The sequence below is a fragment of the Ananas comosus genome, linkage group 10, assembly GCF_001540865.1.
Source record: "Ananas comosus cultivar F153 linkage group 10, ASM154086v1, whole genome shotgun sequence".
Lineage (NCBI taxonomy): Eukaryota > Viridiplantae > Streptophyta > Magnoliopsida > Poales > Bromeliaceae > Ananas > Ananas comosus.
The window spans coordinates 12,292,668-12,306,665 of record NC_033630.1 but is presented as its reverse complement, the minus strand read 5'-3'; the positions used below and the strand labels follow the sequence as shown (position 1 = coordinate 12,306,665).

At 35.7% G+C, this 13,998-nt stretch overlaps 2 protein-coding genes across 2 annotated transcripts; one reads left to right on the top strand and one right to left on the bottom strand.

Moving 5' to 3' along the window:
- LOC109716820 (transcription factor RADIALIS-like) lies at window positions 2,436-4,849 on the top strand. Its single transcript, XM_020242403.1, has 3 exons — window positions 2,436-2,689; window positions 3,012-3,124; window positions 4,553-4,849. Exons 1-3 carry the CDS (start codon window positions 2,564-2,566, stop codon window positions 4,575-4,577), a joined length of 264 nt encoding a protein of 87 aa, XP_020097992.1. The 5' UTR covers window positions 2,436-2,563; the 3' UTR covers window positions 4,578-4,849.
- LOC109716819 (zinc-finger homeodomain protein 8-like) lies at window positions 8,116-10,061 on the bottom strand. The gene has a single exon (XM_020242402.1). It carries the CDS (start codon window positions 9,547-9,549, stop codon window positions 8,380-8,382), a length of 1,170 nt encoding a protein of 389 aa, XP_020097991.1. The 5' UTR covers window positions 9,550-10,061; the 3' UTR covers window positions 8,116-8,379.

Sequence of the window (13,998 nt, the reverse complement as noted above, 5' to 3'; positions counted from 1 at the left end):
ATATGCACGTGATCAAGAATTGTTTTAGTCAAAAAGAATGCCATGATGTGCATTTTTCATGCGCGTTTCATTCTGACATAATTCTCAAAATAATCAAACAATTAGTAAGAAGAGAGAGTATAAATATAAATAAATTTAAGAGGTCAATTTCAAAACCGGTTAAAGTTTAGCCAAAAAAGTTTCAATGTTGTTCGAAATTTAAAAGCTCATTTCAGCTGCTCGCTCGAAGGGCAAGATACGAAAAATCTTTAGAGAGAGTCATTAAAAAGTCTAGGGCTTTTTCACTAAAAGGGCATGGCCAATTGGGCATATTCAATTGAATTTTAACTCCTATTGACAGGGAAAAGGTTTTTTAAAAAAAAATAAAAATAGAGTAGCATCTCCTCTATCCTACAAGAGGGTCTTAATCAAGATTATAAGATGAAAAGCTTGGATTTGAATGGGTCCACAAGATGTTGATTGTGTAAGAGAATTTTTACCCAGAATAAAGGATTTTTTTTAAAAAAAGAAAAGAAAATACTGCACCTTGGATACAAGTTTTTTATTTTTTTTCTTTTTTTTTTTTTTAACTCACTTTGGAATAGATGTTAAAGCATTACCACCACCTCTAACCTGTCTCCTTAGGAGCACCATGAAAGAAAAAGTATCAACATATAATATGAGGAGTAAACAAAGTGCTTGCTCCTTCAACTTGGGTAAGAATATTATTTGAGTAGATCTTATTGGAGGATTTAGCAACTTTTCTTGGCCAAAATTTCTCAATAGCTATTCCATAAAGCTTGATTAAATGGTTAAAATTTGAGCTTCTGCTTTCGAAATCTAAAAGCTTATGTCAACTTTTCCCTAAAATTACGAGAAGAAAAAAATTTCAATTGCCAAATGCTTGGCGGATGCTTCTCTAGCAGAACCGTATGACAGAAGCCAGTTCAAGCAAGCATTACCACAATGGTTTGATTTAATTCTATAAATGGCTTAAAATTTGCCATAGCAATGTTGTTAGTAGAGACTGATTGTTCGAACAGATAGTAAAAAAAGTATGAAGTAGAAAGATGAAAAAGACTTCAAGACGTGTAGCAATGCTACTCTTCTTAAGGCTTAATCTATCTCTACCGTTCAATCAACTTGGTGTGCACAGAGTCAACGAACAGCCTCCCAGGATACAATGAAGCACAAACCTCAACTACGTTTGCACACACGAAGTCGAGTCTTTGAGCACTCACTCGATTTAGTTGTCAAAAGAAATAGAATAAGAAAACAAGAATGAAATTATTATGAATGGAAACTTAAACTCTTCAACTGTTTCATACTTATGCAACCAACGCTATGAACTTATATAGATCACGAATGGGTGCTTCATGAAGTGACTATTCATGAACGGGTGTTTCGTAAAGTGACCTTTTAATTGTGACTTTTCATTTGATCATAACTACCAATTAGTTATATGAATCAAGTTTAATGAATGTAAGAATTAATTCCAACAGACATATGCTAGAAGAGACATACTAAAAAGATGTGTCTTTTCATGTTATATCCTTTCACTAAAAGTCACATCCTTTCACACTCACTTTAACAGTCACACCCTTTGATTAGAATTGCATCCACTCACTAAGGGTTGCATTCTTTCACTAAGGATCGCATTCATTCATTAAAAAATCAAAGAATAAAATATATTATTTTAAAATTTTTCTTACACTGATATGGAGTTTGATAACAAGAGATTAATCATGCATGATCATGAATAGTAATTAATTATAGTAGTAATAAAAGAGAGTTCCTTACAAATACTATGGACAATGTTTTAAGATCCGGAATCGTTTACAATCCAAAAATATCATCGGGTCACAGATCACTAGTTTAACCAGTAGTTCAATCACTAGATTGAACGGCGCCGGTAGAACATCATAAATTTGTAATTATTAGTAGTTTTTATGCTATGTAAAAAAATATATATATATCTACTACTAGTATAGCATTCTATGTTATTTTTATTTAAATATTATTGTATTATATATAATTGAAAATATATCTAAAGTGTAGATTATTAAAAACCCTAATGTAAATTTTTTTAATAATTATTAAAATATAAAATATAAAATAAAAATTTCGGTTGATTCTTGTAAAACTGAACCAGTTCACCCATTCACTTAGCTGAACCACTGATATGAACAAGTCAAAGTGGGTTTTAAGTGAGTTAGTTTTTATGGATTGAACTGAACTTTAAGATATTGGTACTTTGGTAGAAACACTCTCTCTCTCTCTCTCTCTCTCTCTCTCTCTCTCTCTTCCTTGTCCTATGCTCTATCATGTGGTTCTCATGCAAACTAGCCACAAGTTTATATTCCATCCCCTCTTTTTTCCTCATTATTATTCTCCCAAATGGCCCCACCCCACCACACTCCGGACCCCACCCCCTACTTATAAGGAGCACCCATTGGCCAATTCCTTGCACCACAACTCAAAAACATAACCTCCATAACTCCCTCAATACAACCTCTCTCTCCTTCTCTCTCTTTCTATTTCTCTCTCCTCTTTGCCCTTCAACTATCTCTCTCCATTTGAGGAAATGGCGTCCTCGTGGACCGCGAAGCAGAACAAGCTCTTCGAGAGGGCGCTGGCGGTGTACGACAAGGACACCCCCGACCGGTGGCAGAATGTGGCACGAGCTGTCGAAGGCAAGTCCGCAGAAGAGGTAACATGAAACAACCGTTCGTTCTCTAACAGCTTACGCTAGCTACTCTATATATATATCAATGCATAGACTTTCTATACTCAACATTCCCTCTAAGTGAAAATTTTATAAATGGTGGCTCTTTTAATTTCCCATTATTTCGTAATAATTGGGTGCTCCTCCTTTATTCCACTCCGTCACGAAGAGTAACTAAGATGAATTTAACCCCATTTTCGCGCACCAATTGATCACTCACTTTTCATGATAAAATGACAGACGATCCTGACAGGATTCAAACTTAGGCCCCGTATTAGTGTTTCAACGTTTTATACTTACTCAACAGGTGAAACGACACTACGAGATGCTTGTGGAGGACCTCAAGCACATCGAGGCGGGCCAGACGGTTTACTCCAACTACAAGTCCTCCGGCGGCGGCGGCGCCACCGAGGAGCAGAGGTAGTTAATTCAGTCCATTACATGATCACTCCCTCTGTTTACTGTTCTATTGAACTGGGAGAAGAATGTTTCCTCATGCACTTTTTTATTTTGTTCCTCTAATTGTGGAGTCCCCCTTGGAGATGTGCATGTTGCTTTCACCTTAGCTTTGTGGCATTGATAGAGCCCACAAAATACAAGTTTTGTTTTTCTCTAACTTCCTTTTTGATTTGTTGCATTAACTAATCATTTACAGCTTGCTCTTATCTTGTAGTCTCTTTGTGGGTCATTTATGACCTCATCATCCTATCTCTCTTCTATTAAGTCCCTAGATAGTTCCTATTCAACTTCTCCTTTTGGCTTTTGATCTTAAACAATAGTATCTATGGGTCAAAAATAAGAAAAACTTTCTCACTTTTTTTAGGTAATATCTTATAGAACTTGCCTGAACTATAAACTATTTTGAGTTGGCCACTCAACCTTGCAAAATTTTGATTTTGCTAACCAATCTTTTGATTTGTTTGACTTGAGTCAGTCAATAGCACTTCATGTTTAGTTGGTACACTCCTTGCAATTCTCACAACTGTAATTTTACTAAAGTAATTAGCTTAATTTTGAAATCAAAATACCGCTGACTGATTTAAATCAAATAAATTGAAATGTTGTGTATAAGATCAAATTTTTGAAAGATTAGTAGCCTATTCTAAGTGGTCCATAGTTCAGGTAAGTTCCATACATCTTTGGGATATTTTTCTATTTGCAATTTTGTTTCAAATAAAAAGGTCTAGCTTGTGATAAAGTATGAGATGGAGAAGTTGCTTTCACAAAAAAGGCCAACATGAACAAGCAAGTTGGGGTTTTGGTTCATGGGGTAACAAGGACAGCATTCAACACTTTGACATCTTAAAGCCCAAATACCTTATCCTTGTCCCTAACTCATACAACCAAACTCACATGAGATTTGATCTCTATTCTCTACTACAGAGCTTATCTCCATGTGCCACTCCATGTTCCATTCTATCACCATCCAAACCAAGCCCCAAAGAATTGGATTCACTTAAACAAAAAATAATGATAATAATAAATAAATAATAAAATATTTAAGAGCAATAGCAACAATTGGTACTAGTGTTTGGGTAAGTATATAGTTTTCTCTTTTTCAAATGTATAGACATTCAATTATAAGCAATGGATAAGTATTGCAAACAGTACACCATCAGCTTGCACATCAAATCACATAAAATTTGAATTAAAAAAAGAAAAGAACTTTAACCAACAGAAGGCCTAAAACTAAACATCAGCTTTTTCTTGAGGAAATTATTTGATTAGTACATCATGATAATGAATCAGAAGAGAGTGTACAAAGATGATGCCAAAGGACCCAGAAACAAATATCATTTGGAATAATCAACTAAGTTTTAAAAGGATCTGTGCTGATTATTTTTGCAGGTTAAGGTACTTAAACCTCCAGTGAAGCATGGAATCAAAAAGCAGAATCTCTTTAATGTGTATAAAGTGGTGGAGCCATTGTTCTTCTTCTCTAGATAAAAGGAGGAGCTTAGCTGATATAACTTGTTCTTCTTAAAGAACATTAAAAAGTACAATTAGTTTCACTTTCTCTTTATTTAGGTATAAGTGCTTGGTATCTTGTGCTCTATCCTCATATGTGTGTGTGTATATATATATATGGATCAGTCATCTAGTTGATGTCTTTGGTATTTAATGAAATTATATAATATTGTGTGACTCTCTATGTTTAAATCTGACTCTCTACGAAATCACTTGTAAATATATTTATCCGCTGACCTATGTTCAAAATGTTACGACAAACGCACAAACGGAAACAAAATGGCGAACACGAAACAATCAAACCATAAGCAGAAAATAAAGAGAACACACAGATTTACGTGGAAAACCCTTTGCAGGGAAAAACCACGGGCGAAGGAGGAGAGAACTTCACTATCAAACGAAAAAGAGAATACAATGTTCAGATAGTACAACCAACCACGATCTCACGCCTCTAGGGCAAAAACGAAGAGGAAAACTCTTAACGAGTTTCGGATCCGATCCGTACCGCGGGGGGCGGACCGAGCCCTCCACTACCCACCATAGACATTCATTTTTCCTTCGCAAATTTATTTTCCAATTTGGTCGCACCGCGAAACTGTCGGTGAGTCGAAAACCCAAACTTGAGTCGATTATCAATTTCGAGTCACATCTAACACAAAAGATGATTAAAGCATGGCTTTGCTGTGGCTTCTGTAATAAATCTGCGCGGACGCAGCTTTCAAAAGAAACACTACTAGCTTTTTCGTTAAAATTTATCCTGTTGTCCTCCTCTTCTTAATGAAATGGAATGGGATCCATAGAGAGCACATCTTCATCTATAGACTCCCAAGTGCCTAAATTAATCGAAAGTTCTTGATTTTATCTGAACTACTCATTCAATGAGCATTCTCAACATCTGAGAGTCTTTCGATGACCTATGTTGTGTTGAAGAGATGAAACTCTAAATTACGGCTTCTGCTTCTAGATTTTACAAGTTTACTTAAGTTATCTCCCGCTTCAAAAAAAAAAAAAAAAAAAATTTCTTTTATGGAATCAGAAGCTAAGGTCCATACCAAATTTCCATCTATGGAGACCGGAATACCACATGCTAGCGGTGTCTAAATATCGCTTTCCGGAGTAAAAAAGTTGTTCCAGACAAAAGACCAAAATCCCACTTGGTCCTAGTTTCCTTGACTCTCCCCCTACTAATTTCCACTGAGAATCAAAAAAAAACAACACATCTTTATCAGTTGTCCTTTCTTTTGATAATTACTCTAAAAGCTTAAAATGTTATTATATTATTACACTTTTTTTCACGTCTGGGCTTGGACTATTGCACAGACGCAAGAAGCGGACTAATAATTGAATATAAGTAAATTAGATGAGATTGGAAGTGCAGTGGGTCACTGTTGCTCAAACCCCCACATTAAATAATCATACAAGTAGCAGTATCTCTCTGTCTCCCTCTCACCTAGCAGTTTCTCAATCTTTTCATAGAGGAAAAGCACTTTGTGACATTACCAAAGCCACAGTGCCACACCATTCTCATTTCCTAGACCATCATATTGCAGTCCAATGCCAAATAGATTGCGTTGGACTAAGAGAAAAGGATATAAAAACACTAAACAACAGAAACAAGAACTAAAAGTAAAAGGAGTTTAAACTCTATATCATTTACTAATTAAATAATATTAGTAGTAAAAGACCCCATTGTATAAGTACAAGAACAGGAAGTGCATCACCAATTTCAATGCACAATGCCCCTGGACTCAGCAGCAAAGAGAAGCAGAAAAGCTGACACATGCATCAAATGCTGCTTTTGTGATAAGTATAAATTTATGTACTCTATGCACCACTAAACCCCAAAAATATATAAGTTTAATTTCTGATAGTCTCAGCTCAAAAAGTATCCAAAATATCTCATATTATAATTGGGTTGATCAATATAATTGAGTGTACTAGTGAGATATTAAGACACCAAACTTTTAGTCTTTTACTGCTTAACAGAGCAATTATACTGAACCTAGCATGCGCTAATCTGACCTAGCTTTTAGTTGCAGCCACCTTCTGTAGAAAGGTTTATTAGTAAACAGAAAAGTTAGAAGCTTGTGCAGTGGTGAGAAGCAAAAATAAGATTTCAATACCAAATTGGAAATTCTGGTTTTACTGCAGAGAAAAATTATTGGGAGGGATTCTAATAAATAAGCTATGATTCTTTTCTTAAGATACTTTATCAAATAGCTCTACACCCTACAACAAATTGCAAAGTATATCAACTTTACTAGGTTACATATATTTGCTCAATCAATATCAAAAATTTCTCCTAGAATGTAATAGATTGCTTATATGGTTAGTGAAGGAAGAAGAGTTACATATAAGAGATGATTGTAGATGAACTGGCGTAATGGTAGGTTAACATTAACATGAATGGTAATTACTATAACATTGATTTTGTTATTCATCAAAACTACAAGTTAGGTCAATAACAATTAAGAAGCTGGTTTCATAAATAACTGTTCAATGTTAGCGCAAAGTGAAACTATCCTAGGAAGAAGAGTTTGGTGAAGCAAGCCTTAAAAATATACAAAGAGTTGGAGATAGCAGATCATCTAGCTTTAAATAGATGATTTCTACTGATGATTTTGTTTTTATTCCTCATCAAACTACAACAAAGATTGGGAATGGAGAAAGAAATACAAGATATACATGAGCAAGCGAAGATTACTTCATCCAATGTCAAGCAGGCAAATATTACTTCATCCAATGTCGGAGAGATTCATTCTATTTGGTCGCTAATCACTAAATGACCTGACCTGACCAAATTCAATGAATCTTATTTGTGTACGGTAAAACTAGCTCCTGAAAATAAAATGATTGTTTCGCAGCTAGCTAGCAAGAGAAGCTCACATATGGTCATGCCAACATTGTTTGTGCTCCCCATCAATGAGCTAGAAGAAAGGATTTTGTACTAAAATAATGACCATAGACCTCAAAACAAGAAATTTTAAGAGGAAAATAGGAGGCAAAACAAGTGAATTACAACTATTACTAATATTGGTCTAGTTTATATTACCAGAAAATATTTCAAGGCCGTTTTCTTAAAGCTTAAGTTTTTTAAGAACAGTGTTTTATCATTCCGTACTTCGCTTCTCTCATCTTACGTCTCATAGGATTCAATACAGGACCTCTTGTTCTGATGTAATTAATATAATAACAAATGACAAAAGACCGAAAAAGCACGATTCCCGAGGTGGAGAGTTAATGGAGAGCACAAGGAAACATAAAAGAAGGCCATATCATATTAGCGCATTTCCCAATTTTCATACAAACCTCTCAATAAGTTCTCATTAAAATTTTGAGCTCCAAGTTTGCATGGCAGTATTCGTGCCAGATTTTGATCTCAACTCAAACTCAAACACGCTAAGCCCTTACGAAGAAACAGAACAACGAGCACAAGCGAAATCACAGAGCACCAATGTGAAAGGAAATGCTTTAGCATATTGATCCAAGAGTATTTACACACTAACTCAAAGGCTACTAAGATGATCACCATTTGTCTAGGCACTCTAGGGTTTGTTCCTACTTTACTAAACTCATCACCAACAACAACAACAACAACACTAACAGGCACAATGAGGAGGATTAAATCAGTGATTGATTGAGCATAATAACAGCAGTAATACTAATCATCATGACGAGAATCAACACGAGAAAAATTTTATACCTCTCTAGTCCCCTTCGTTCTCCTCCTCATCCTCATCCTCCTCCAATTCCTCCTCATCCTCCGCCGCCACCGCCGCCTCATCCTCCGCCGCCACCGCCGCCGCCTTGTTCGGGCTTTTCTGCGGGCGCTTGGTTTGCTTGTTGTTGTTCATCCAGACCTTGAGGACCTGGCGGCTGATGCCGACGGCGGCGCAGAACGCGTCCGCCGCCGCCTCGTCCCCCTTCTGCAGCCGCCACCCCACCGTCTCCGCGAACCCCACCATCCGCTCCTTCTGCTCCGCCGTGAACCGCGTCCGGTACCTCTTCTTCCCCGCCGCCGCCGCCGGCCCCGCCGCCAGCGCCAGCCCCGCCGCCGGCGCCGGAGCCCGAGCCGGAGCCCGATCGGCGGCGGGGGCGATTTGGGGGGGTTTCTTGGGGGAGCGGCGGCGGGGGCGGGGGCGAGGGCGAGGGCGATGCGGTGGTGGGGGCTCGGTGGCGGAGAGGGGAGGGGGAGTGGGGAGAACCACGCGGGGGAGGTTGTTGCGGACGGTGCTGGGTAAGCGATGCGGAGGAGGAGGAGGAGGAGGAGGAGGAGGAGGAGGGGGGGGGAAGTTGTTGGGGAAGCAAGGGAGAGCGGCGGCGGGATCGGGGAGCAGCAGCGACCGGGGGACGTCACCGGCGACGCACATCCGGCCGTTCCGCGCTTCGGCCCCCGCCCCCGCCGCCGCCGCCGCCGCCGCCGCTTCCGCCGCGTCCAGCTGCCGGTGGAAGCTCCGGTGGCACCCGCACGCCGCGCACTTCATCGGGAAGCGCTCCCCGGGCGCGAACTCCCCGCACCCGTCCACCACGTGCCCCCCGAGGCACGCCGCGTGGTTCCTCAGGCACTCCCTATACCTCCCCCCTCCCCCGCCACCTCCTCCTCCTCCTCCTCCGCCGCCGCCGCCGCCTCCTCCTCCGGCGCCAGCGCCGTGGGGGCGGAGGAGCGAGGCGGAGGGCGAGAGGAGGGGTTTGGAGAAAGGAGATAGATCCAAGGGAGGAGGAGAATAGGGTTTGTTGATCTTGGTTTTGTTGTTGTTGTTGTTGTTGTTGTTGTTGCTGTTGTTGTTGTGGTTTGGGGCCTCCTCCTCTTCTTCTGCTTCTTCTTCATCATCATTATTATCATCATCATCATCATCATGCATCTTGTTAAATTCCATTTACATGCATGTAAGAGCCCCAGTGTTTCTACATGATCACACACTCAAAGATGGAACCAAAGCCCCCCCCCCAACAAAAACATAAATTGTTTTAGGGGTTTTGGAGAGGTTTTAAAGAGACCCAAGATGCTAAATTTGTTAGGAATCTGAAGGGGAAAGGGGGGAAAGGGGGGAAAGGGAATGTGGTGAGAAATGGTTAAGTATATATCTTAGTAGAGGAGTTGTTGGAAACAAGTTATTAAAGGTGTTGACATTTGTAAGGAAAGCTACCTACTTAGCCATGGGAGGAGGGGAAAAGAGATGGTGGGTGAGTAAAAGAAAGCTTATGGCTTTAAAAAGATAGAGATTGATACACATAAATATATGATATTATTATTATCTACCAATAAGGCAATGTTGGGTTTCCATCAAATATGCTTTTTGGGTTTATTTTTGGTGAGAAATATATTGCATGGATTTGGTGCATAGAATATTTACACTCTACTGTTCTTGTAATCGGTCACATATCATATTTCAATTCTCATTATCTAATTCGAAACAATAGTGTGTCGAATATTATTATGAAAAAAATATAAAAGGGAATGAAAGGTTGAGGAAAAAAAGTTTAGGATTTATTATAAATATAGTATTGTTGTATGCATCTTGTTTGACCGAATGTAATTGAAAACGCTGAAATTTTAAATAATTTATTTGGTTCTGTGCAGTTACGAAGTATACTTATAAAAGTTAATTACTTTGTATACTCCTATTCCTATATATAAAAAATATACATATTTTCTATTTAAAAGGATTTTACATAAGTAAGTTTATCCTTTCCTTTGTTTAAAATTATATCTCTAACTGTTGTAGATGGAGTTACATTCAATTTCGCTGTCGTTCCAACTATTATTGCACTCGAAACTCCTTATATATATATAGTTCCAACTGCAACATTTGTAGTCTAAACTGGATTTGTCTTTTAATTGATTAAAATGTGGATTATCTTACTTTCATTTTGTTGTATAGAAAATTATTATTAAGATAAGAAAATAGAATCTTCATAGCAAACAAAAGATCAAAGATCACAAGCTTCTTTACTTAAGAAGAATGATCTGAACAATTGAACATTATAAAATTCTCAAAATTCTAAATAGATTGAAATGTTTTATTAATATAGATCGAGCAAATTATTTATCAATAACTACTTTTCAGTTCAATTTGTTTTTACTAGAATTATTCTTAATATATGTGACGGTGTAATTTATTTGCATTTATCTCAATTAATAATAATTAAATTTAAATATTTTTAATAAATAGTTTGAGTATAATAATTAATAAGTTATATAATTGTTTGGGATCGAAAACGACTTATTATTAGTAGTGGTGGTAGCCAAAGCGTTACACTCATTGGCCTAAAATAGTAATAGTCTTACGTTTCAGTCAAATTAAATAAATGTTGAATGCAATAAATGCAAGGGTACAAATCCAAGACCAATAAATATGCTACACGTGGCAAAGAGAGTACACGAGAAAAAAAGAAACATTTCCCTGGACCTGGTTCATAGAATTGAACACTGGTGTTTACATGCATTGAGTAGGGATGTCAACGGGTATAAATATCTGAAATTTTATCCGAACCCGAACCCGAATAAAACGGATGTATTCGATGGATATAGATATGGATTCGGATATGGATATCAAAAATAGAAACCCGACGGATATGGATTTGGATATGAATTTTGATTGTATCCAACCCGAACCCGAACCCGACCCGAATCCAAATTTATCTTGTATTATATATAATATATATAAAAAAAATTGATGTTATATTTGAATTTGTATTTTAAAAATTTAGATTTAATATAATATATTTTGAAATATTGAAAAAAGAAATAATTGTTTCGGGTTTAAATTTTCCGGTTCGGGTTTGGGTTCGGGTTTNTACAAGAATACTGAATCAATATTCTATATAATTTTGGTGCAATTTTTTTTTTACATTATAACGTTATATAATTGCCAATAGTCAATATCAAAGGGATCGCAAAGTAAAAGAACCTAAAATTTAGACTATGTTTGGACTTGCAAAAAAATGTGTTATATTCAATGAGAATTAAAATACAATAAAAAAATATTTTATTTATTTTTATAAAAGATATTATATTATGTTGATTACAATCATTTAGTTATAATATGTTAACCACAATCTCAGAAAAAAAAATAATCAGTAATTTTTTTATATATTTTTACTTCGACATTTTATTATTCAACCGCATTATATACTTCTCCATATCAAATTGGCCTTAAACTGAAAATAAAATAAAAATAAATATGTCTACACCTTTGCCCTATTTTTTTATTTTAATCTCTATTCTCATGTTTTCTCACAACTAGATTTCTCATATTTAGTATTTTTTTAATTTATTTAATTGCAACATTTGACATTAATATGATGTGATACTAACACGACATTACTATTTGTAAAAATTCATGATAGTTTTAAGGATAAAACTTAATTAAAATAAAGTCTGAATACAAAAAATATATATAAATATTTGTTTTTTTTATTTTTTTCATGACTTTTAAAAATTTATATTTTACTTTTTTTAATATTTCAAAAATATTTTTAGAAAGTATGGTAGTGATGAGGATAGTAAAATGATCAAATTACGCTTATGTATTATATTAAAAAATAATAATTTTTAATATATTTATAATATTTTTAAGATACTTTTGGTATAAATTGTAAGAAATTGACGGAATATTTGACAAAATCCTGACTGAGAGGAAAGCTAAATGCATCAACTTAAAATTTTAAAGAAATAAAATATAAACTTTTAAAAGTCAGAAGAAAATTAAGCAAATAGGTATTTAACGAAGAATTTTTTTTTGTATTTTAGTCTGGAATAAATGATTAAAATTGATGATCAGAACGAAAAATCGTATGAAGGAATAGAGACTAACGACCTGTTTAGCAATTTCAAATAAAACAAAATTTTATTTACAATGTATTTTATATTTTAAAAAATTTAATATTCTGTAAAAAAAAATTATTCTATTTTTAATTTTTTTAAATTATTTTTAAAAAAAAAATACTCTATTTTTTTATTGATTGATTTGCCAAGCAGGTCTACAATTAATTAATGGTTCAAAAAGATGGTGTGCGGTGCACAGCGGATGTGGTGGACCAGGTGCAGGGAAGAGTTCTCTCAGAAAGAGGAGGCTTTTTTCATGCAGCATCCACAATACACGCAGTACCAGGCAACAGTTATTGGTCTGTCAGAGTCTCCCACTTTCTCTTTTTTTTTTTTTTTTTTTTTTTTTTTTTAAAATTTAGCTCTATCAAAAGTTATTTGCAAAAATGGTTCTGAATCCTGCCCACGCAAAGCGGTCCACGTCAGCACTACGTCGCGAGTGGGCCAGGTGTTAAGTGAACACGGTGAACCATTTAACGTGTTCAAACAGGTGAATGCGTTCGCCGTGGTCAATGTGTAATCGGCTAAAATGGCCTAAGTCATGGGTATTTTATTGGATACGGCTGAAATCATCACCGTGTCCAATACAAATACCATATTTTCTGCCAACAGGTGGGAAAGGTATTTGTACTTGGTAGACACGCGTGATGATTCACTGTGTTCAATTTAACAACTGGCCCAAGCCCGCCCATGTGGCGCCTTGCGTGGCAGACCAGGTCATTTTTGCAAAGATAAACTATTGACATGATAATTTACAAAAAAAAATTTCGGTCAGGGGGTTATTTGCAAAAAAGTCTTTTTTTTAGTGTCATTTGCCAAAAAAATATTAAAATAAAAAACTCTTTTGCAGCTATTTATATAATATATATATATTATATATAATATATAGTATATATATTTATATATATATAATATATATATATATATATATATAGTCCAATGATTTAAGTGCCCATCAGTACATATCGTATCTACCGTACGATATCGTTTCAACAAAATATCGGCACGATATAATCACTATATCAATGGTACAGTTCAAAACTCTCTATTTTTTTAATTAGTAAATAATTTTCTCAGTAAAGTTCAAGAGATTTGATAAAATATATAATAATCAGTTAAAAACTTTGTTGCTAAAGAAACGACATATTTCATTTTATCATATATTGGCACACATGAATTTTTTGTAACCGGCATGGTCCGGCACGCACCGTGCCGTATAGTACGGACAAAATTTTCAACACGATTCCGTGACACGATACTTAAATTTTTGATTTAGCCACTCTTATCAGGTTTCATCATTAACTAGTGTAGGAACCCGCGCGATGCGGCGAATATAATCATATTTGATTAAATTTAATAATATAAAAAATACTTTAAAAATTTTAAAATAAAATTATAATTCAATGAAAAACAACAAAAGATAAAAAAAAAATTATAGGAGAAAAAAAATTGTTACATAAAAATCAGACCACTTTGTATCCATATTTAGGGCATTTTC

Bases quoted from the DNA above. Each gene is read 5' to 3' on its own strand.
- LOC109716820 (XM_020242403.1), top strand. From the start codon at position 2,564: ATGGCGTCCTCGTGGACCGCGAAGCAGAACAAGCTCTTCGAGAGGGCG. The intron at 2,690-3,011 runs GTAACATGAAAC...CTTACTCAACAG, and splicing joins AAGGCAAGTCCGCAGAAGAG to GTGAAACGACACTACGAGAT. The intron at 3,125-4,552 runs GTAGTTAATTCA...TTATTTTTGCAG, and splicing joins GGCGCCACCGAGGAGCAGAG to GTTAAGGTACTTAAACCTCC.
- LOC109716819 (XM_020242402.1), bottom strand. From the start codon at position 9,549: ATGGAATTTAACAAGATGCATGATGATGATGATGATGATAATAATGAT.